The sequence below is a fragment of the Podarcis gaigeae genome, assembly GCF_964106915.1.
Source record: "Podarcis gaigeae genome assembly, chromosome: 17".
Taxonomy (NCBI): Eukaryota; Metazoa; Chordata; class Lepidosauria; order Squamata; family Lacertidae; genus Podarcis; species Podarcis gaigeae.
Window position 1 is genome coordinate 6,360,363 of NC_139694.1, and position 22,506 is coordinate 6,382,868.

Genomic DNA, 22,506 nt, shown 5'->3' on the forward strand with positions numbered 1-22,506 from the left:
CAATGGGGTGGGCGTTCGGGCTGGTTGCGAAAACGGATTGGGAGCATGCGAGGAGAGGGGCGGGATTCCCCCAACAAACGGCTCGGTGATTGGACAGGACGCAGACACTCAGTAATTTACTGAGAATTCAGCGCGAAGCGGAGAAAGATTTGGCTTTTGCGCATCCTCGTTTGACTCGCTTTATAATTTGGCGGCTGTTGCGCGTCCACAAACTTCAAAATTAACACTATAAACAGCTAAAGATGTCAACTGAGTATCCGTGCCTGTTATATTGAGTATATTCTATGATTGGTATTAGTAATTGTATTATAATTTGGTATTGTTATAATGAGGCTATTATTGGATTGTAATTGAAAATTAATAAAAAAGTATTTTAAAAATTGAGTATATTCTGCCACAACTTGGGTTATTTATACCCTGCCTTTTTAAACACGGTACACAAGCTAGCTTGCGAAGATAATATAATTCATAATAAAACTCAACTTAAACCCAATTTACAGCTCCTGTCAAGAATCTCCGCAGCTGCATTCCAGATCGGTGGTAGCTTCTGTCTTCAAGAGCAGATCCTTGTAAATCGCATTACTGTAAGCAATCCTGGAGATGAGAGGAATGGAACTGGCGGAGATCAGGTCAAATTTCTCCAGGAAAGCGAGCTATTGACATGCAAGACCTGGGGTGCCACTGCCAACTTCAATAAAATGCCGGGGGGGCGCATTATGCGCCCTCCTGCATAATCGATCACATGTTGCGGTGCATGGACACCATTTGAATGGCATTGCCTATCGACTTGGGGGGGGGGGGGGACGTGCAAGATGGAGTTGGTAAAACACTTGTAGCCATCCATTTGCACGTCTGAGTCCAAGAAATCTTCCAGACTCCAAACCTGTTGCTTAAAAGTGACTGCAGTTCCGTTCAGATCAGGCTCAATCCAGGATCACCGGTACTAAAACCTGCAACTAACGGTGCTCCTGTCATGCCTTGATTAAATTTTAGCTTGCCCATCCATCCAAAAGACACTTTTTCAAGAACCTGTGCTTCCTCCTTGGGATCGGAAGCTGGGACTGAAAGAGAACTGGGTGTCATCTGCTTATTTATGATACCCTTGCAGCTGTTAAAAAACAAATAATTTTTAGTTTTAGCCCTGTGGAGCAATATTTATGTTTTAATTTCCTTAGTAAATTATAACTGTTTTGCTTCAAGTGGTTTTTGGACTTTTCCTTGGTCCGTCTGGCTTTAAAAGCAACTTATAAAATGGCCTTTATATAACCAGGACTAGAGATGTTTAAAAATCCACGCAGAAAAGCTGAATGCCGCAAGGCAACCTATAGAAATTATGCAATTTATATATTTTTACTTATTTTGCATAATTTCTTCTTCAGCTAGTTATGAGATGCTGCAAGGGGTACCCCAAACAAGCCAGCTTTTGTATCCATAAGGCAGTTTGCTTTTTTAAAAAGCCAGTCTTCTCCAGAAACAATGATGTCCTGGGAATCGAGCAAAGAAGACTGGACGGAAGATCTCAGAATGGAGTCCTGGATCCTCGAGATGGGCTAAGACGGGAGCTACACGTGAACGCCATCTCCTTTGGGAAGGGATCTGGAGTCAATCTCTTGCCAGTTCAATGGCTCTTTCCCGTCTGCAGGTGGCGAGAGAGGCTTAAGTGAGCAGCACAGGCGGAAGAACCTCGAGTCAGATCACTCCTCCTCTTCCTGGACGCTGGAGGAAAATCAACCGGGAGACCCGGGAGTTCTTGCGTGTTTTGCCATGGCAGCCGAGGCCAGGTGGTGCTACCGGGGGGATCCCCAGGAGGAACAGCGCGCTCCGCTCGGTAAGGCCGGGGAGAAGGAGGGAGAAGCCGAAGGCAATGCTCTTTCTTGTACCCTCTTCTCCTTCCAACTGCGCAATGATAACTTTTCCACCTTCCTCTGCTCCACGTGGGAATGCGTAGCTTGGCAGCGTGCAAGAGATCTGGCGTGCATTTGCTCGACTCTCGGCGCCCCTAGGGCAGCCGGCAGCTGAGCTTCCCTCCTGGGCACGTGAAAATGGAGATGGAAAACCGATTGAAAGGATTAGGACCAAGAAGCGCGATCAAGGGTTGCGTTAGCATTGGGCAGGAAGGTTACGAAGGTGTGGTTTGGCGTTGCGGCATGACCTTCGATGTTGGACACAGTTAAAAATAAAATTAAGCCTCTTCAAGCCCTCTTCTTTCAATAAGTATAAGAATGCCAGATCTTGTGTTGTGTTGTCCCTTTATAGATAGATAGATAGATAGATAGATAGATAGATAGATAGATAGATTCTTTATTTATATAATATTATTGCTGGTGGTGCTGTGGTCTAAATCATGGAGCCTCTTGGGCTTGCCAATCAGAAGGTTGTTGGTTCAAATCCATACCACAGTGTGAGCTCCTGTTGCTCTGTCCCAGCTCCTGCCAACATAGCAGTTCGAAAGCACACCAGTCCAAGTAGATAACTAGGTATCACTGTGGCAGGAAGGTAAACAGTGTTTCCATGCACTCTGGTTTCTATCATGGTGCCCCGTTGTGCCAGAAGCAGTTTAGTCCTGCTGGCCACATGACCTGGAAAGCTGTTTGTGGACAAACGCTGGCTCCCTCGGCCTGAAAAGCAAGTTGAGCGCACACCCCACAGTCACCTTTGTTAGATTTAACCATCCAGGAGTCCTTTATCTTTTTACCTCTTATATTATTATTACTGTGTTTCTTCCCCACCCTTTCTCTTTGGACTCATTGGTTTGTTCTCACTATTTGCTTACAGTTCAGTTTACAAATGGGAAGTTGAAGAGTTCGGAAAATATGAATTTTACCTTGTACAGAAACAAAGACACCCATAACCCCAAAAAGAAAAATAAACGAATGTTGGTAAGTGACATTCCAGTAATACAGGTTCTGTTTTATGTTTCTGTGGAACTGTATATGTGTTTGTTTGTTTGTTTGTTTGTAGTATTAGTTTTATTATGTACATTCTGTTTTTCCTTTATTAAGCTTTCAGAGGTTTATGTAGGGCTCCGGTGGTTTTCTCATGAGGCTTTCTTTGTAATAATCTCTTTGGCCGCTGGGAAAGGCCTCAACCATAACAATTCTGTTATATTCCAGTGATAGGAAGTTGGGAATTCTGCCCAGAGTGAGATCTGAGATCCTGAAACACGACTTCATAATACTTTTTAAAAACCACAGCTGTGCTGATGTAGGCCACATCTTAAGATGTGTTAAAAGGAATTGATTCATGTGCGCACACATATTGCCATTACTGTGTTATTTGTTTGTTTGAACATAATGGTAATACATGAGCCTGCAAATCTTAATAGTTGTATAGAAAAGACAGGTTCAGGGGGTACATTTTCTCCCACCAGAACAAAGGGTCAATGGGACAAGTTGCAATTTCGAAAAATCTCGTTTTTGACAGATTTTTCCAGCTCACCCATGTCAACGTTCCCTCATTGGGAAAATGCAATTTTCAGGGCAATTTCTAGTATTGTCAGTGGATGTGATGGGACTTCTGCTTCCTCTTCTCTCTGCTGCAGCACTGCACCTCTTCAATCTGCTGCAGAAAACCCTTCAAGGTTTTGGAGCAGATTTTGGGAGTGTGGTGGGAGGAATAAATGAATAAGAATAAAAATGTGCACCCCACCCCTCAGATCATTCCATTGTAACTGTCCAACCTCCCAAAATTTCAACACCTCTTGCCATGCTTTGACCCCTTTCCATTTTAACTGTTCTACAAACACCCTCCATATCTTCTCAAAATCATTCCTCCTGCATCTTCCCCATCTTACCTTAATGGCACATGTTAATTTATCATTAATAGCTATATCCCACACCTCTTTATACCATTCTTCCATTTTATATTCTGCTTGCCCCTTCCACTTCCTAGCTATCATAATTTGTGCAGCTGTCAATAAATTTGTCCTTCATAGCCTGCGAACCTTCCACCTCAGCGTAAATTGATAATAATGCTACCTCTGGAGCGAGGCTTACAAAATCTAAAACCCACAGGAAAGTAACAGAACCTGTGATTGTTTTTTGCCGGGAAAGTGGCTGCCTAAGAAAGGGCCCATGGCATCGGTGGTGCCAAGTACTGGCAGTTCCCTTGCCAATGCTATTTTTGTTAAAATTTTAAAGTTTTCTTTTAAAAAACTTATTTATTACGTTGACTAAGAGTCAGGGATTGGCAGCCTATGGGTACAACCTGGCTCAAGGAGGGAGAACAGCTGGCTCCGCTTTACAATGCCGGGGCAACAAAAGTTGTGTATGTATATTTCCAGCTAGTCGTCTTCTGACTGGACTCAGTAAGCCTCTAGCTGGAAGGAAAGGTGAAATGGGAGAAAATTGTGTGTTTAATTACTGGGCAACCACGTGTGTTATTGTTTATTTGGGTCTTGAGGTTAGCAAATCCCCATTCTGAGGTGAAAAAAATTGGAACTTTCAGGAGTATTTAAGCCAGTGTGGAAATCTGCTTTCACCTAGATAGAAAACCTGCACCCAGAACTCACTCTTTCTTTTCTTCCTTCCTGTTTAGAATGCGGAAACAGAAAGACTCTCTTATGTAGGAAATAACTTTAGCACAGGAGCTATGAAAAGCAGGACTCCATGCAGGTATAATTTGTGAAGCTGTCTAAAATGCATGAGTATAGCAGTATGTTTGCTTTCTTTAGACTGTCAGCACAATGCTGGTTGTAAATGTTTGAGATTGTAAGTATGAATTGGTTCAAGATAGCAATCCTTGTTTCTAAACATTTAAATGGAGTGTTTTGAGTCACAAAGACAAATATGTGCTCTGTTTCATAAACTACAGACACCATAGACTATAAAATCAGACAACTGTGCATGTCTTAGAGCATAATACCATAATGATGCTTATATTTATAGTTCCCAGCCCCTTGGTAAATAACCAGTGGAAGTGACAAATTTAAAAAGCCTTGCAAGTTTAGGCACCACTTTAGATTATTATTCAATAGTTCCCTTTATTGCTTCTTGTGGGTTGGTTTGTTTATTGGCTAATTGCCTGTTTCATTATTCTGTTTGCAACATTTATATGCTGCCTTTCTGCCAATGCATTGATTGAAGGTGGTTCACAGTTCAAAATAATGGCTTTTAATGTAATGGTTGCAATACAAAAGGGAGCAGGGACGGGGAGGAAGATGAAAGTAAGTAAAGCTGTAGTCATTCTAAGAGGCAGCCAAGGAATGGGAAGAACCAAAAAATAATTTTAGCCAGCCATTTGCCCCACAGAAACAGGTCCTAAGAAGGCTTACAGTACAGTGATTTCAAGTAAGAAATACTATTCTTACATAGACACAAAAACCGCTAAAATAATAAGTCTGGCTAACGGCTACAATTGCTGTAGAAAACAAAAGATGTCCTCCCTATGCAATGTGCTAGCTATTACTAAACTAGGAAAAAATAGTACAGCCAGCTAGCTTTTGAGATTAAATATTATCTCTTCCATTAGATACTTTGTTGGTGTATTAGACAAGAACTCTGGACAAATGGAAGTCTATAATGCAGAGTTATTCAACATGCAGCCATTGATTTCAGGTGGGTAAAATATGCTTCTTCATATTTATAGTGGATTTGAGGGGCGCTGCTTATATTCCTGGTGGACTGTACTAACACAGAGTCAGGTAATATATACTGAATGTTGTCTAGGTTGCATTTTGATTGCAGTTCTCAAAGAAAAGCTTGGTGCTTTCTAAGAAGCAAGCTGCATCATCACCCCAACTGTATGACACACTCCTTGCCGGATTGTTCTGGCTTGAACGCTGTTGCGTGTTAAAAATAAAAACCTAGCCTGTCAGGGAGAAAGGCTAGTAAGGAATACTTCTCCCTCATATGCAACTTTTCTGTGTGCAGGATTCCTTTAATATGAAGAGACATTCAAGTATGTGATTTCACCCTCCCTTCAGTACAGTGGTACTTCAGGTTACATACGCTTCAGGTTACAGACTCCGCTAACCCAGAAATAGTGCTTCAGGTTAAGAACTTTGCTTCAGGATGAGAACAGAAATTGGGCTCCAGCGGTGTGGCGGCAGCAGGAGGCCCCATTAGTTAAAGTGGTGCTTCAGGTTAAGAACAGTTTCAGGTTAAGTACGGACCTCCGGAACAAATTAAGTACTTAACCCGAGGTACCACTGTACTGTGAAGCAATAGCCAGAGGCATGTCACATGTGACTGCTGACAATGTAGCTCAGCGCTAAAGAGGAGCGTGCAGCCTATGAGGAGCCATTACCTGCAGTTTCAGGCTAGAAGGCAAGATTTGGTGTATTTCTTTTTGGTTTAAATGAAACCCAGATACACTGCTGTTGCCTCACTCCTGCCCTCTTGGTATTGAGATGGGTTTCTCTGGTCAAATATGAATTACACTCACGCAGATGCATCAAGCCATGTGAGATGCAGTTGTTGCTTCATGGTATCTTCTTCCTGCCCACTGCTTGGAAGATTGGAATGACTTGTTTTGGTCTTCTGGAAGCTTGCTGAGAACCTGGCAACACATGAATGCAGGTGGCAAATCAATCACGTGGACCTTCCACATCAAACATTCCCTGCCTGAGAAATGCAAGTACGTGAGAGACAAAGGGTTCTAGGCTAGTTTCCCAGACAAGCTAATATTCTGCACGCTACAATTTTAAGAAGGATAAAGCTGGAACGTGGGAATAGGAAGGCAACCAAGGTGATTAAGGGTCTGGAAACCAAGCCTTATGAGGAACGGTTGAAGGAGTTGGGTATTTTTAGCCTGGAGAAGAGAAAACTGAGAGGAGATAGGATAGCCATCTTCAAATATTTAAAGGGTTGTCACAGGGGAGATAGAGAAAGCCTGTCTTCTCTTGCCCAGGGTGGGGCCTGGGACCCAAACCAATGGCTTCAAGTTACAAGAAAGGAGATTCCGCCTAAACATCAGGAAAAACTTTATGACTGTAAGAGCTGTTTGACTGTGAAGCAGATTCCTACGAGAGGGTGGTGGACTCTCCTTCCTTGGAAGTTTTTAAGCAGAGTTTGGGTGGCCATCTCTCACGGATGCTTTAGTTGAGATTCCTGCATTACAGGGGGTTGGGACTAGATGTCTTGGTCATGGTGGCTACTTTGGAATCTGCTGGATTGATTGCTTCTGTCGACAGGTGTCTTATGTACAGGTACTGTAACGAGCTGGGATTACAGGTAAGACCTCTCCCTTACAGCAGGTGCTTCTAATCTCAGCTCGTTACATGCAGTGAAGACACCATGTAGCCTGACATCTGGCTGGTTGATAGGGGATCAAATACTTATTTCACTCATTACAATGCACATCAATCTCTTCTGGGTTTCTGGGGGGTTTCCTGTTAGTCCGTCTCCCATAGCTACAATAAACCTACCATTGAAATTATGAACTGGTCAATTCTTCATCAGAGGGCAAACGGGCACATTTAGCAGAGGATCAAATACTTTCCCCCCCCCCTCACTGTACCTGCCAACTCTACAATTCTATGATTTGGGAGGATATTAAAACATGCGCTTCCTAATCCTGGTTACGGACATGCTTTTTCCCCTGAAAGTTTAAGTTGGTTCTTGGACAGCACTTTAGAATCCCTTATTGGCCAAAGAGAACATGGTGACCTCACTGACCTCTGATTGGCAGCGCAAAGAGATCCTACAGGAAAGCCATTTCGATGAGAGGACCTGTAACAACAGCTTCATTGTGCTTTGTGGTGTTGTAATGTAGATGCTTTCATTTCCCCATGATTCAAGTTCCCTTTGGTGGGGATCATGGCCAGACTGACTTTGAGGGCTGTCGGTCCTGATCTTGCTAAATTGTTCTCCGTCTCTTTTCTTTTAACAGATGGTGTAGCTGATGATGACCTGTCAGAATATTTGACTAAATCCTATCGAGAGAAGGTACAAGTTACAAAGTTGTCTGTGGACAAATGCCACCCCCCTTGGCCTGAAAGCGAGATGAGTGTCACAACCATATAGTCACCTTTGACTGGACATAATCGTCCAGCAGTCCTTTACCTTTACCAGATAGACTCATGGGTTCCTATAAAAGTACAGTGGTACCTTGCAAGACGAATGCCTCGTAAGACAAAAACCTCGCAAGACGAAAGAGTTTTTCGTTTTTTGAGTTGCTTCGCAAGACGAATTTCCCTATGGGCTTGCTTTGCAAGACGAAAACGTCTAGCAAGTTTGATTTTCAATGCATTCCTATGGGAATCCATGCTTCACAAGATGAAAAATTCGCAAGACGAAAAAACTCGCAGAATGAATTAATTTCGTCTTGCGAGGCACCACTGTATGTGAGTGACCTCTCATTCCTACTTTTGCCCTCACACAAGGTCTTCCTGGAGTGTTTAACTGCCATTAATTTCACAGTTTTTGATTCTAGCAATAGAATCTCTGGCAATAGTATACGTCTGCTCATAGTTTAATGGTTTGTTTTGCCGTGGATTATTGCTTCAGCAATGTTTCTAGAAATCACTACATAACAAGCTGTTTTTATGTTGCTGAATCTAAAAAGATGACCCAGCTGTAACTGGGAAGAGAATGGGTATGTTTTGTTTAAACAGTGTTTGCCAGATAATTTGGAATAATTTAACTCCCTGGTTGCCATCTCATAATTCCAATGCCTTCAATAGGTTTGAAATACGAAACTTATTATTAGCACCTTATTAGCTGCCCCCAAAGTGAGGTTGCCTTGTGACTTATTCCAGTGAGAATAGACTTGTGGTGTTGGTGCAGCAATTTCTCGATTATGCATTTGCAGATAGATATGTGCATTGAAGCCTTTGGAACCAACAAGCAGAGAAGAGCCCTGAATTCTCGGAGGATGAATGAAGTTGGCAAGGAGGTGTTGAATAAGGCCGTAACCAAAGCGGCAGAAGAAATTATAGAGACAAAGGGGGTTGCTGGTAAGTAACGACAGCTTTGGAGAAGACAAATTGCAGCACCAAGCCTGTCTTAATAGATTTCCCAGAGTCCATTTCAGTCTCTGAACTTATATATTTGATCTGTTAACAGACTTGGTTTACAAGAGAGCCAGTGTGGTGTAGTGGTTAAGAGCGGTGGACTCAATCTGGTGAACTGGGTTCGCATCTCCGCTCCTCCCCATGCAGCTGCTGGGTGACCTTGGGCCAGTCACACTTCTCTGAAGTCTCTCAGCCCCACACACCTCACAGAGTGTTTGTTGTGGGGGAGGAAGGGAAAGGAGAATGTTAGCTACTACCTTCGGGTAGTGATAAAGCGGGATATCAAATCCAAACTCTTCTTCTTCTTCTTCTACAAGAAGAAAAAAACAGAGTGCATAGTCAAAGCACACAGATAATACAGTCAACACAGTTCTGATTATTTACGTTAAGAAAAAAACCAAATCTGTATTAACCGTATCCATAGCTATATGACAAAAATCAAAGGAAATTATTAGGCAGCATAAACACTGTTCACACAACCACTTTCATAGCATCTCTTTCACCACCCATGCAAATAATAATAATAATAATAGTAGTAGTAGTAGTAGTAGTAGTAATAATAATAATTTATTTATACCCCCACCCATCTGGCTGGGTTCCCTCAGCCACACTGGGTGGCTACCAACAGAATATTAACAACACAACAAAACATCAAACATTAAAAACTTCCCTAAACAGGATTGCCATTGGATGTCTTCTAAAAGTCAAGGAGATAAGCAACTACCTGACATCTGATGAGAGGGCATTTCACAGGGCGGGCACCACTACCGAAGGCCCTCTGCCTGGTTCCCTGTAGCTTCACTTCTCACAGTGAGGGAACCGCCAGAAGGCCCTCGGCGCTGGACCTCAGTGTCCGGGCTGAACAATTGGGGTGGAGACACTCCTTCAGATATACTGGGCTGAGGCCATTTAGGGCTTTAAAGGTCAGCACCAATACTTTGAATTGTGCTCAGAAACATACTGGGAGCCAGTGTAGGTCTTTCAGGACCGGTGTTATATGGTCTCAGCAGCCACTCCCAGTCACCAGTCTAGCTGCCACATTCTGGATTAATTGCAGTTTCCGGGTCACCTTCAAAGGTAGCCCCACGTAGAGCACATTGCAGTAGTCCAAGCGAGAGATAACCAGAGCATGCACCACTCTGGCAAGACAGTCTGCCTGCCTACCAGATGGAGCTAGTAGAGAGCTGCCCTGGACACAGAATTGACCTGCACCTTCATGGACAGCTGTGAGTCCAAAATGTCTCCCAGGCTGCATACCTGGTCTTTCAGTGGCACAGTTACCCCATTCCCCATTCAGGACCAGGGACTCCTCCACACATCATCATCATTATCATAATTATTATTTAATTTTATTTTATTTTATTTTATTTTATTTTATTTTATTTTATTTTATTTTATTTTATTTTATTTTATTTTATTTTATTTTATTTTATTTTATTTTATTTTATTTTATTTTATTTTATTTTATTTTATTTTATTTTATTTTATTTTATTTTATTTTATTTTATTTTATTTTATTTTATTTTATTTTATTTTATTTTATTTTATTTTATTTTATTTTATTTTATTTTATTTTATTTTATTTTATTTTATTTTATTTTATTTTATTTTATTTTATTTTATTTTATTTTATTTTATTTTATTTTATTTTATTTTATTTTATTTTATTTTATTTTATTTTATTTTATTTTATTTTATTTTATTTTATTTTATTTTATTTTATTTTATTTTATTTTATTTTATTTTATTTTATTTTATTTTATTTTATTTTATTTTATTTTATTTTATTTTATTTTATTTTATTTTATTTTATTTTATTTTATTTTATTTTATTTTATTTTATTTTATTTTATTTTATTTTATTTTATTTTATTTTATTTTATTTTATTTTATTTTATTTTATTTTATACCCTGCCCAATCAACCACTCATACCCAAATTGCTCATGGTCACCAGAACTACAGGCTGCATGCTCACTGTGCATTCACATTAGTTGGGAGCCAATGCAGTGGCAGACCACGGTGGCTGTTACAGCTATTGCATTTCGGTGTGGCACATTCTCCCTGCTTCTCAGGATAACATTCCGTTTGCCTTCATAGCTTTGGTCAGCGATGCGGCAGAGGGTGATAAGGCCGATGTCTCTCTCGTTCTTCCCCCATGCCACGAAGATGCCGGCAGACCAGAGGATGTTTACAGGCTCGAGGACAGTATCCTTTATAAGCTTGCATTGCAATGTGGGCAGAGCCCAACCTTAATGTAAAGGAATAGGCTTCAGTGTCACGGGGCAGGAGAAGAGAAAGTGTGTGCGGCCGGGAGTATTCCTAGTTCAACCACAGATGGCTCATTAGCCTGTTAGACTTACAAGTTGGATCTCTTTGGACGTGATAAGAAGGAGTGGGCTAATGTGTTGGGGATTTCAGAAGCTCAGTTTTAGTGGGAAATAGTACGATGGTAGCATTGAACTAATGTGTAGGCTAGAGATTTGGGCACTCGTGAAGTCTGATCGCAAATAAGCTTAACCATTGCAGGAAAAGGAAGCATTTTTCTCCTTACCTAAATGGTATCCTTGGAGGAATCCTGCCTTGGTCTGGCAGGTTGAAGGTTCTCTCAGCTTCCATAAAATCGATCTGCCCCAGATTTCACTGTTCCATAATCATGGCTGATGACAGTGATTGGATAGCGAAGTGACCCCCCAAATATATAGATTTATTGTGTGAGAGAGTGTTGAGTATCCCCGTACCTGGCTAGATTGCTCTGCCTTTTCATAAATCTTGAAGTGATGCTATAGCTGAAACTGGTTCTTTGAGGGATGAGGGCTAGATTCTGGTAAAAATAAGTGACCCTGAGACATTAGCTCAAAATCAGAAATATGGTTGTGCTATAATCTGCTTTGCTATACAGTCAGTCAGTTTTACTGCACATAGCCAAAGGCTGCCGCAATGCACACAGGATCATCCAACAATTAAAATAAAATAAACTGGATTGGTACAGTCGTACCTTGGTTGGCGAACGGAATCTGTTCTGGAAGTCCGTTCGACTTCCAAAACGTTGGCAAACCAAGGCCACGGCTTCTGACTGCCTGATTCACCCCGGAAAAAATGCCGACAGCCGAAACAGACGTTCGACTTCCAAAAAACGTTCGCAAACCGGAACCCTCACTTCCGGGTTTGTGGCGTTTGGGAGCCAGAACATCTGAGCGCCAAGGCGTTCAAGAACCAAGGTACAACTGTAATAGAATACTTAGAAAGCATTTTTCATTGGTAAAGTAGAGAGCATCCCTCCCTCATAGGCTAAATAGATCTGGCGAAAGACGTTTTGTCTTTCCCCACTAATTAGAAAGTTCTCCTACATGTGCCTAGCTGAAATGAATGGGGGTGGTGCAGTCCTGATGGGCTGGCTGCCATTCTTAATGGTGTCCCACCTCACGTCACTTTGCCTCATGGTAGGGCTGCCTCTGGGAGCTAAACCTCAGCATTTGGAGGACCCTAGGAAGTCATCGCGGGTGGCGCTGTGGGTTAAACCTTACAGACCCTAGGACTTGCCGATCAGAAGGTCGGCGGTTCGAATCCCCGCGATGGGGTGAGCTCCCGTTGCTCAGTCCCTGCTCCTGCCAACCTAGCAGTTCGAAAGCACACCGGTGCAAGTAGATAAATAGGTACCGCTCTGGCGGGAAGGTAAACGGTGTTTCCGTGCACTGCTCTTGTTCGCCAGAAGCGGCTTAGTCATGCTGGCCACATGACCCGGAAGCTGTATGCCGGCTCCCTCAGCCAATAAAGCGAGATGAGCGCCGCAACCCCAGAGTCATCCACAACTGGACCGAATGGTCAGGGGTCCCTTTACCTTTACCTTAGGAAGTCATCAGAAGCAAGCTGTGTTGTTGTTGTTTTTCTGAAAAAGGCTCTAGTTATTCCACCTGCTGAGTATGAGGCGCTTCAGGCTCCTGCTGCAGCTTTCATGAATGTAACCTCAGAAGAAATCCTCAAAATGGCAGAAGAGAAAAGGTATGGGCAGTCTTAACGTTTTGCTGAGGAAAGGGAGTATTGAAATACTGCCTTGCGCTAACCAAAGAAGAGTTGCAGCTTAAGTTGACAGAATATGTGCAGCTTGCAGTCTTAACATATAGAATAAGAAAACAAGAAGAACATACATTTAAAGAAACCTGGAAAATGTTTATTGAATATATGGGTGAAAACTGTGTACAGCTGAAAACGCTGGCAGAATTAAGATAAATTCAACAGGATAGGTAAGTTTTGATGGATGGAATACTGAATGGTTTGGTTTATGTTAAATATGCAGGGATTTATGATATGCAAAATGAAAGAGAAGAAGGGAAAGAGAAGAAGGGAAGTCATTGACGTTTTAAGGTTGTTTAAATGATTATTCTAAATTGTAAAACAGAATTTAATAAAAATTACACACACAGAGATAGAGAGAGAGACAGAGACAGAGATAGAGACAGAGACAGAGACAGAGACAGGGACAGGTATACTTTCCTTTTCTCCTCCTCCTAGTGTGGGTTTATGGTGAAATTGTCATGCCATGCTACTGTAGGCTTTCAGAATAATTAGGGAATCTTTTACTCTTTAATCAAGGTGTGTTATGTATTGTAATTGTTGGGATATTGCCAGGGAGACAGAGTCCATCATGACCCCACGTCATCTCCGTTGCGATCCATCGACCTCCCGTAGACACGCAGTACATTCAATTAGCGACACGAGCTCCAGAAATAGCTTGCCACGTTCCAGAGCTGATGCACGCTCTATCAGCAGAATTCGCACAGCGAAAGATGCACGCAGGAGAGCATTATTTACAACTTTATTCAGCGTTGGTCAGAACAAAGAAAACATGACTGCCTGCTTCAACGTCTCAGGCACAGAGAGAAACGAAAGCAAAGACACAACAGAAACATCCTGTGAACAGGAAATACGCAGGCTGTGACACAAACATCCTGCTCCCTATTAAGGTGGAACGGAAATATCCTAACAGTAATTTGCTACCTGCTTAGACTGTAACTTTGCTGTCCAAAGCAACATTTTTATATATTCTGTCTCTCCTATTTTCTGTAATAAACCAAGCTTTCTTGAAAGACAAGAAAAGAAAAAGGAATTGGGAATAGCTTGGTGGGAGCTGAGAGGCATAGCAGGATAAGGAACGCTGTACAGGCGGGCATGATTAGAGGGGTACAATGAGCTGGATAGCCATCCAGCTTCTTAAATCCGTGTTCCTTAGTCCTAATTATAGAGGGTGCCAGGGCATAAACAAGCAACAGTAGGTTTCACAGAACAGTAAATGATGTCCAAAGTCAATTCTAATCGGAGTATACTCACTGAAATTAATAAGAAGTTGTTCATTTTTTTCAATGGATCTACTCTGAAGAGGACTAACACTGGTCGCAACCCAATATCTTCGTTTTAACAGGGCAGCTTCTGTTGATGTAAGACTACGCTTGCTTTCAAATCACACAGAATTCTGTTAATTTGCAGTAGCCAGAGAAGCTACTTCTGTTTCAGATGCAATTTGGCCTAATGACAGCCTCTTCTGTCTTCCCTAGATACTGCTCCTTTGTCCTGGATGAACTTAAGGCCATGCCTCTAGATGAGAAGAGGCGTGATCACAAGGCTCGATGTCTTTGGTATTTGGATTGTCTTGTCAAGCTGAGCTCGCAAAGGGTAGTTAAAAAGAAACGTAAGATTTCCCTCCTTGCACCTCTTACTTACCTGAAAGATAATTGATTCATGTCACCTGTATTCCTTTTAACCCACCTGGCTTTTGATTCATTGAGAACCACGCCTCATCTGTAGAGGTGCCATGGGCAGTGTGAAAAAATCTCTTTGCCGTCACGCATCGCATGCTCTTTTTACATGTTTGGCAGCTACCTATATAGTGGTACCTTGGTTCTCAAACTTAATCTGTTCTGGAAGTCCATTCCAAAACCAAGGTGTGCTTTCCCATAGAAAGTAATGCAAAACAGATTAATCCGTTTCAGACTTTTAAAAACAACCCCTAAAGCAGCAATTTAACATGAATTTTGCCATCTAACGAGACCATTGATCCATGAAATGTAAGCAAATATACTGTACTATAAAATAAATAAAACAGTATTGTAGATCAGGCATATCCAACTTCCCCCGAGGGGCTGGGGTGGGTGCAGGGTGGGCGGGCGGGCAGCTCTCCCCCACAAGCCAGCACGCAATCTCTCCTCAAATCAGCTGGGCTGTGGAGCTCTACCAGGGGACGTTTTTCCCCTCTCCCCATCCCAATCAGTGCGCACAGTCACAAAAACAAATTAACCCCCCAAAAAGCCTCGAAAACAAAATAGCAAAAAAATAAATAGCAAAAACAAAAGCTCCAAATATAAGCTCCAAATATCACTTCAGAACACTGCAATTACAATGGGGGGGGGGTGCAAATTAGCAGTGCAGCAGTAAAGACGGAAAGGGAAGCCTTCAATTGCAATAGGTAAAGTTAAAGGGACCCCTGACCATTAGGTCCATTCGTGGCCGACTCTGGGCATGCGGCGCTCATCTCGCTTTACTGGCTGAGGGAGCCGGCATACAGCTTCCGGGTCATGTGGCCAGCATGACTAAGCTGCTTCTGGCGAACCAGAGCAGCGCATGGAAACTCCATTTACCTTCCCACTGGAGCGGTACCTATTTATCTGCTTGCACTTTGATGTGCTTTCGAACTGCTAGGTTGGCAGGAGCAGGGACTGAGCAACGGGAGCTCACCCCGTCGCGGGGATTCGAACCGCCAGCCTTCTGATCGGCAAGTCCTAGGCTCTGTGGTTTAACCCACAGCACCACCAGCGTCCCATTTCAATTGCAATGGGGGGGACGCAAATTAGCATTGCAACAGTAAAGACGGAAGCTCAGGACTCAAAACAGAGCACATTCCGCTTCTGAGGCAATGTTTGCAAATCGGAACACCTACTTCCGGATTTGTAGCATTCGAATTCCAAGTTGTTCGTGAACTAAGCTGTTCAAAAACCGAGGTACCACTGTATCAGTATACAAAATCTGATTTTTGCTGTTCACTTGTGCACATACAATATCTGGCAAATAAGCTCAATGACGGGGGACCAGTTCACGTTGACTGCAATATGTCCACAGCGTTTCACAACATAAAGGTAACTGTGGATTTCAAAATGGTAATTTAAGCCTACAGGACGTTCTGTGGTGCAAAGATTTAAGCAGATATCTTTGAGCAGGTCTTGGAAGCCTGTGGACAACACACAGATGTAGAGAGGTTGAGCTTCTGCTCTTGAGGAGACCCAGCTGATCTTTCTGGAAACTTGGGAGGGTGGGAATTTTTGCAACCTGCATGAGCTTTATGCAAGTTAAGCTTGTTTAATCTGCTAATCAAGGGGAGGGGCAACCATGCCATGAACCTACAGAGCTCTCCTCTGGCTTCTGTTTTCAGATTTATACTTTCAGCTGGAAGGACGAATGTCTTGCTTTTTTTAAAATGGAAGTTGAGATTTTTCTGGATGTTGTGTTGTATGCCCAACAGCTTATTCTGTCATTTTGATGTGCATGCTCAACTCTGCAGTGAGCACTGCTGGGTTGTACCTTACAGTATTTGTATATATTTGCCATATATCCAGATAAAGTGGGTTTTTTGGGGGGTGAACTAACTTCACAATGCTTCTTGTTCTAGTTGCACTGGGACCCGATTGTCCACATATTGTCAGCAACCAACTTGTGAAAACCTTTACAGCACTATCCTTTGGCAACGGCAGGTAAAACATACTACTTTGCTCTTACATCTATCATTTTTTAAAAATATATATATATTCTTTTTTAAAAAATTAACATATTTATTGAAAATTCAAAAAGTGCACAACTGGATGTGCACCAAACATGTGAGTCGCAAACAAAGAAAGAGAAAGAGAAACAGAAAAAAAGAAAAGAAAGAGAAAGAGAAAAAAAGAGAAAGAGAAAAAAAGAGAAAGAGAAACAGCCTGGTAGATGAAGGGAACGCAGTGGATGTAGCCTACCTTGATTTCAGCAAGGCATTTGACAAGGTGCCCCGTGATATTCTTGTAAAGAAGCTGGTAAAATGCAGTCTTGACTATGCTACCAATCAGTGGATTTGTAACTGGCTGACTGACAGAACCCAAAGGGTGCTCATCAATGGTTCCTCTTCATCCTGGAGAAGAGTGACTAGTGGGGTGCCACAGGGTTCTGTCTTGGGCCCGGTCTTATTCAACATCTTTATCAACGACTTGGATGATGGACTCAAGGGCATCCTGATCAAATTTGCAGATGACACCAAACTGGGAGGGGTGGCTAACACCCCAGAGGACAGGATCACACTTCAAAACGACCTTGACAGATTAGAGAACTGGGCCAAAACAAACAAGATGAATTTTAACAGGGAGAAATGTAAAGTATTGCACTTGGGCAAAAAAAATGAGAGGCACAAATACAAGATGGGTGACACCTGGCTTGAGAGCAGTACATGTGAAAAGGATCTAGGAGTCTTGGTTGACCACAAACTTGACATGAGCCAACAGTGTGACGCGGCAGCTAAAAAAGCCAATGCAATTCTGGGATGCATCAATAGGAGTATAGCATCTAGATCAAGGGAAGTAATAGTGCCACTGTATTCTGCTCTGGTCAGACCTCACCTGGAGTACTGTGTCCAGTTCTGGTAACCACAGTTCAAGAAGAACACTGACAAACTGGAACGTGTCCAGAGGAGAGCAACCAAAATGGTCAAAGGCCTGGAAACGATGCCTTATGAGGAACGGCTAAGGGAGCTGGGCATGTTTAGCCTGGAGAAGAGGAGGTTAAGGGGTGATATGATAGCCATGTTCAAATATATAAAAGGATGTCACATAGAGGAGGGAGAAAGGTTGTTTTCTGCTGCTCCAGAGAAGCGGACACGGAGCAATGGATCCAAACTACAAGAAAGAAGATTCCACCTAAACATTAGGAAGAACTTCCTGACAGTAAGAGCTGTTCGACAGTGGAATTTGCTGCCAAGGAGTGTGGTGGAGTCTCCTCCTTTGGGGGTCTTTAAGCAGAGGCTTGACAACCATATGTCAGAGGGCTCTGATGGTGTTTCCTGCTTGGCAAGGAGTTGGACTCGATGGCCCTTGTGGTCTCTTCCAACTCTATGATTCTAGAACCCGTGTAGAAGGTAAAACAAAGGGGGGAGGGGAGGAACCCAAAATTTTATATATATTTACATATTTTACAAGGTGGTTGTTGTACCAGATCTTAACCTATTACAGTATTTGTAAGAATGGATTTCAAATATCATTGAAGTTGTCCATGGCAAGTCTGCATTTATATGCAAGTTGTTCATATGTTGCGAGTTTGTATAAATCTTCAATTCTATTGTAGAAGGGAGCCACATTTTTATTTTTCCAATTAATCAGTATCGGCCTTTTTGCTGTGCTAAGGGCACAGACAGTCCACTCATATTGTCCTTTTGTAAGGTTCCATGTGCTGGGCTTATTATGGATATGTTGCTCTTTAAATGTAAGGTTGTTCTGTACAGTTCTGTTGATGGTTTCAGTTACCTTCTGCCAAAAACCTTTCAATATAAAACAATGGAAAAACATAAGTTTTTGAGAAGCATTATCCCTATTGCATCACCAGCTGTTAGATACCTGAAAGGTAAAGGATCCCTGACAGTTCAGTCCAGTCACGAACAACTCTGGGGTTGCAGCGCTCATCTTGCTTTACTGGCCAAGGGAGCTGACATTTGTCCGCAGACAGTTTTTCCAGGTCATGTGGCCAGCATGACTAAGCCGCATCTGGCGAAACCAGAGCAACGCACGGAAATGCCATTTACCGTATTTTTCGCACCATAGGGCGCACCGGACCATAGGACGCACCCAGTTTTTTTGGGGGGAAATTATTTTTTTCCCCCAGGCGCGGGGCTGGGGCGGGGGAAGCTCGAGCTTCCCCCGACCCCAGCCCCCAAACAGGCAGCTCTCTGCAAGCCGTGGGAGCACTCCCGCTGCTTGCGGAGAGGTCCGCGAAGCCTGGGCGCGCTGAGCTCAGCGCGCGCAGGCTTCCGCATGCTGGCAACTCTCCGCAAGCAGTGGGCTCCCGCTGCTTGCGGAGAGGTGTGCGAAGCCTGGAGAGCATGAGGGGTCGGTTCGCACCGACCCCTCTCACTCTCCAGGCTTCAGCGAAGGCCTGCATTCGCACCATAGGAAGCACACACATTTCCCCTTCATTTTTGGAGGGGAAAAAGTGCGTCCTATGGTGCGAAAAATACGGTACCTTGCCGCTGGAGCGGTACCTATTTATGTACTTGCTCTTTGACGTGCTTTCGAACTGCTAAGTTGGCAGGAGCCGGGACTGAGTAACGGGAGCTCACCCCGTCACGGGGATTCGAGCCGCCAACCTTCTGATCGGCAAGCCCAAGAGGCTCAGTGGTTTAGACCACAGCGCCACCCGCGTCCCGCTTAGATACCTTAGATAGCCCTTTTTTAAACAAACGTAATGGGGTCCAGTATATTCTAAATACTTTTTTGTTGTTGTATGAGCCTCAATTTAAGATCCAGAGACACCCTTGTTATAGCATTAAAACAGTTTCCCATTCTGGTTTCTCTTCAGAAATCTTTCGCCTTGTATTGTCTATCAAAACTTGTTGATCTTAATTTGAACTGGCTAGGCTTTGGTCACTCGCTAAGCCGGGGTTTTGCAGTACCCTAACACAACAAGGACCAAACAGCTCTTTCCAGGAGAGTGTGTCTGTGTGTTCTTCCTTCCCAGTGCATTTCAGCTGTATACAGCAATATATTTCGGTGGTGGTGGGGTATTTATTCCTAAATTCCTTGTTGTCTGATGAGCCTCGCCAACTCGGGGAACACCCAACAATGTTCCTACAGGTGATCTCTGCGACTGAGCGAGAATATAAGGGTTCAGGCAATATCTCAAGTACCCTGGACTCAAGTTGCTCTGGGCTTTGTAAATCAATAGAAGGACTTTAAACCTGGCTCTGTAGTAGATGGACAGCAAGTACAGGTTTTTTAAAAAAATAATGGTGCCATGTGTTCTCGGCCAGGTGTCTGCAGCAGCTGGAGTTTCTGAACCAGACCCAAGGGCAGCCCCACATAGAGCTCAATACAGTAGTCCAGCCTCGAAGGTTTCCAATGCATGGGCTATCTCTGCCTAGGAACGGCTGTAGCTGGTGAACGAGATGAAGCTGGCAAAAGGCAAACATATGTATCTATTTAGTGTGCTTCCGTTAGTCGTGGGGAGTAAATGATCTGCAGGGTGTAGAAGCTCTACTCCCTGACCTGTGGAAATCTTTAGCATCCCCTCCTGGCTTCAGAGATCTCACCACACATTGGCTGCATCATTCAGAGTCTGGGTCTTGCTTTTTTTAGAAAAAAGGAAAGGAAGGAAGTACTCCAGAAGCTAAATTCTGCATCTGACGAATGCTATGAATCATCAGATATACCTTGCTCTGGTTCATACAAAGCATAACTTGCTGCTTATCTTAAAATACTGCCCTGCTAACAAGCACCACTTTCCCCCAAGCCATGATGTACTCAGGCCTGTATGTGGACCAAGATTTCACACTTCAGGACAAAGCATAGAGCAAACAAAGTACAATGGTACCTCGGGTTAAGTACTTATGTAATTCGTTCCGGAGGTCCGTTCTTAACCTGAAACTGTTCTTAACCTGAAGCACCACTTTAGCTAATGCGGCCTCCTGCTGCTGCTGCGCCGCTGGAGCACGATTTCTGTTCTCATCCTGAAGCAAAGTTCTTAACCCAAGGTAATATTTCTGGGTTAGCGGAGTCTGTAACCTGAAGCGTATGTAACCTGAAGCATATGTAACCCGAGGTACCACTGTAAAGGAGTAAAAACTGCTGAACATTTATGCAAAATGGGGGAAATGATTCAAATTTGCAGCTGCAGAATTCATCTTTCATCCCGGAATGCAAGGTGTTTTTTTATGGTGAAGGACTTCCATTTTGTTGATTGTGGGTTGGCCTGTGGGGTGTACAGTGCCCTGATTCACCCTCTCCTCTTTTGGTGTCTTAGGCTACAGAATCAAGTTTCTGCTTCCATGAAAGTGAAGATTACGGCCTATGCCATAGCGCTGGCTTTGCATATTAACAACTTCCAAACAGACCTGACAGTGTTACAGCGGGACCTGAAAATGCGGGATTCCAGGTGAGGGTAACCTTGACTGTACTCATGTGAGTCCTTCATGGCTTCTGTAGCATCTCCAGTGCTTCCTGGAGAACCTTAAAAAGACTCTGTTTCCACACCCCACTATTGACTTCAGTGTTGGTCTCAAGGCCTATTATCTTCTGATCCAGATATGATTTTTTAAAAATTTGAAGATTTTCTTTATCAGAGTTTTCAGCCAAAAGTGTCTCTCAGAACAGCTTACAAAGATGCGGGTGGCTCTGCGGTCTAAACCACTGAGCTTCTTGGGCTTGTCGATCAGAAGGTCGGCAGTTCGAATCCACACGATGGAGTGAGCTCCCGTTTCTCTGTCCCAGCTCCTGCCAACCTAACAGTTCGAAAGCACATCAAAGTGCAAGTAGATAAATAGGTACCACTCCGGCGGGAAGGTAAACGGCGTTTCTGTGCGCTCTGGCTTCCGTCACAGTGTCCCGTTGCACCAGAAGCAGAGAAGGATAAGTTACCCCTTCTTTCTGATGCTGGGTGTTTGGCCTTAGAGACAAGGCTAACAATGTGAAGGTGGTGGAACACAAATATGAGTAAATCGGTCTCTTTACATGCATCTTTTATTTTCTCCTGTCAGGATACTCGACATTGCCAAGGCAATGAGGCTGAAGATCTCCAAAAGCAAAAGCCTCTCTGGATTGGATGAACACAAACTGGGGACACTGTCTCTGCCCTTGCCTGTGTACAAAATGCCATCAGGCGGAAGGAAACGCAAGGCGAACTAAATGGCGACTGTCACTCTTTGTCAAGCCCTGACTGTTCTCCAGTGTCACACCAGGCTGAAGGAATGAATTGATCTTCCAGTTGTTGCAGCTGAGCACCTTCTTGAACTGGGCAAGGCCTTAATAAAGGATTAGACCGACATCTGCTCTTGTAGAGTGAGTTGTAGTCCAACAACAGCTCAGGACCCAAGTTTGACAAACACTGCCAACTTGCAGCACTCAAAATTCTCTTGGCCCAAGAGTGGGGAAAGCTGTATACCCCAACTGTAGCTGGAAGGCCAGGAATTATGCACCCCTGTCCTAGACCCCGGTCAATCTTTTGCCATCACTTTATCCTTTTCCACACTATACCCCAGGCCCCTAGCCACCCCACTCCTGGTTCTTATAGAGGCTCTCTCCTGTCCCCTAGACCAGTGTTTCCCAACCTTGGGCCTCCAGCTGTTTTCAGACTACAATTCCCATCATCCCTGACCACTGGTCTTGCTAGCTAGGGATGATGGGAGTTGTAGTCCAAAAACACCTGAAGGCCCAAGGTTGGGAAGCACTGCCCTAGACCATGCTTTCCCACCTCATCACCTCACATAGTTGGGACTCGTACCAAAACATCCTTGTACCCATGGACCTCTGTACCTCTCAGAGCTAACGTCTACCATATAAGG

The 22,506-nt window shown here is 43.4% G+C and overlaps 1 protein-coding gene across 3 annotated transcripts; it reads left to right on the top strand.

The window, feature by feature from the left end:
* The first annotated feature begins 120 nt into the window (after positions 1-120).
* POLR1E (RNA polymerase I subunit E) lies at positions 121-21,989 on the top strand. 3 transcript variants are annotated; one of them, XM_083719359.1, is made up of 13 exons: positions 121-253; positions 1,380-1,828; positions 2,776-2,879; positions 4,537-4,613; positions 5,470-5,555; positions 7,831-7,886; positions 8,752-8,896; positions 11,052-11,159; positions 12,857-12,953; positions 14,504-14,637; positions 16,609-16,690; positions 20,970-21,101; positions 21,703-21,989. In XM_083719359.1, the coding sequence occupies exons 2-13, from the start codon at positions 1,765-1,767 to the stop codon at positions 21,848-21,850; spliced, it is 1,233 nt and encodes a 410-aa protein (XP_083575485.1). In that variant the 5' UTR covers positions 121-253; positions 1,380-1,764; the 3' UTR covers positions 21,851-21,989. The 3 variants fall into 3 exon arrangements, with proteins under 3 accessions (XP_083575485.1, XP_083575484.1, XP_083575483.1); XM_083719358.1 differs by having other exon boundaries at positions 154-291; XM_083719357.1 differs by lacking the exon at positions 121-253 and adding an exon at positions 270-291 and having other exon boundaries at positions 1,643-1,828.
* The last annotated feature ends 517 nt before the right edge of the window (positions 21,990-22,506 follow it).

What these genes read in the sequence shown, in the direction of transcription:
- POLR1E (XM_083719357.1), top strand. An exon ending in CTAAATCCTATCGAGAGAAG is followed by an intron (nt 7,887 to 8,751) that starts GTACAAGTTACA and finishes ATGCATTTGCAG; the next exon opens with ATAGATATGTGCATTGAAGC. An exon ending in CTGAAAATGCGGGATTCCAG is followed by an intron (nt 21,102 to 21,702) that starts GTGAGGGTAACC and finishes TTCTCCTGTCAG; the next exon opens with GATACTCGACATTGCCAAGG.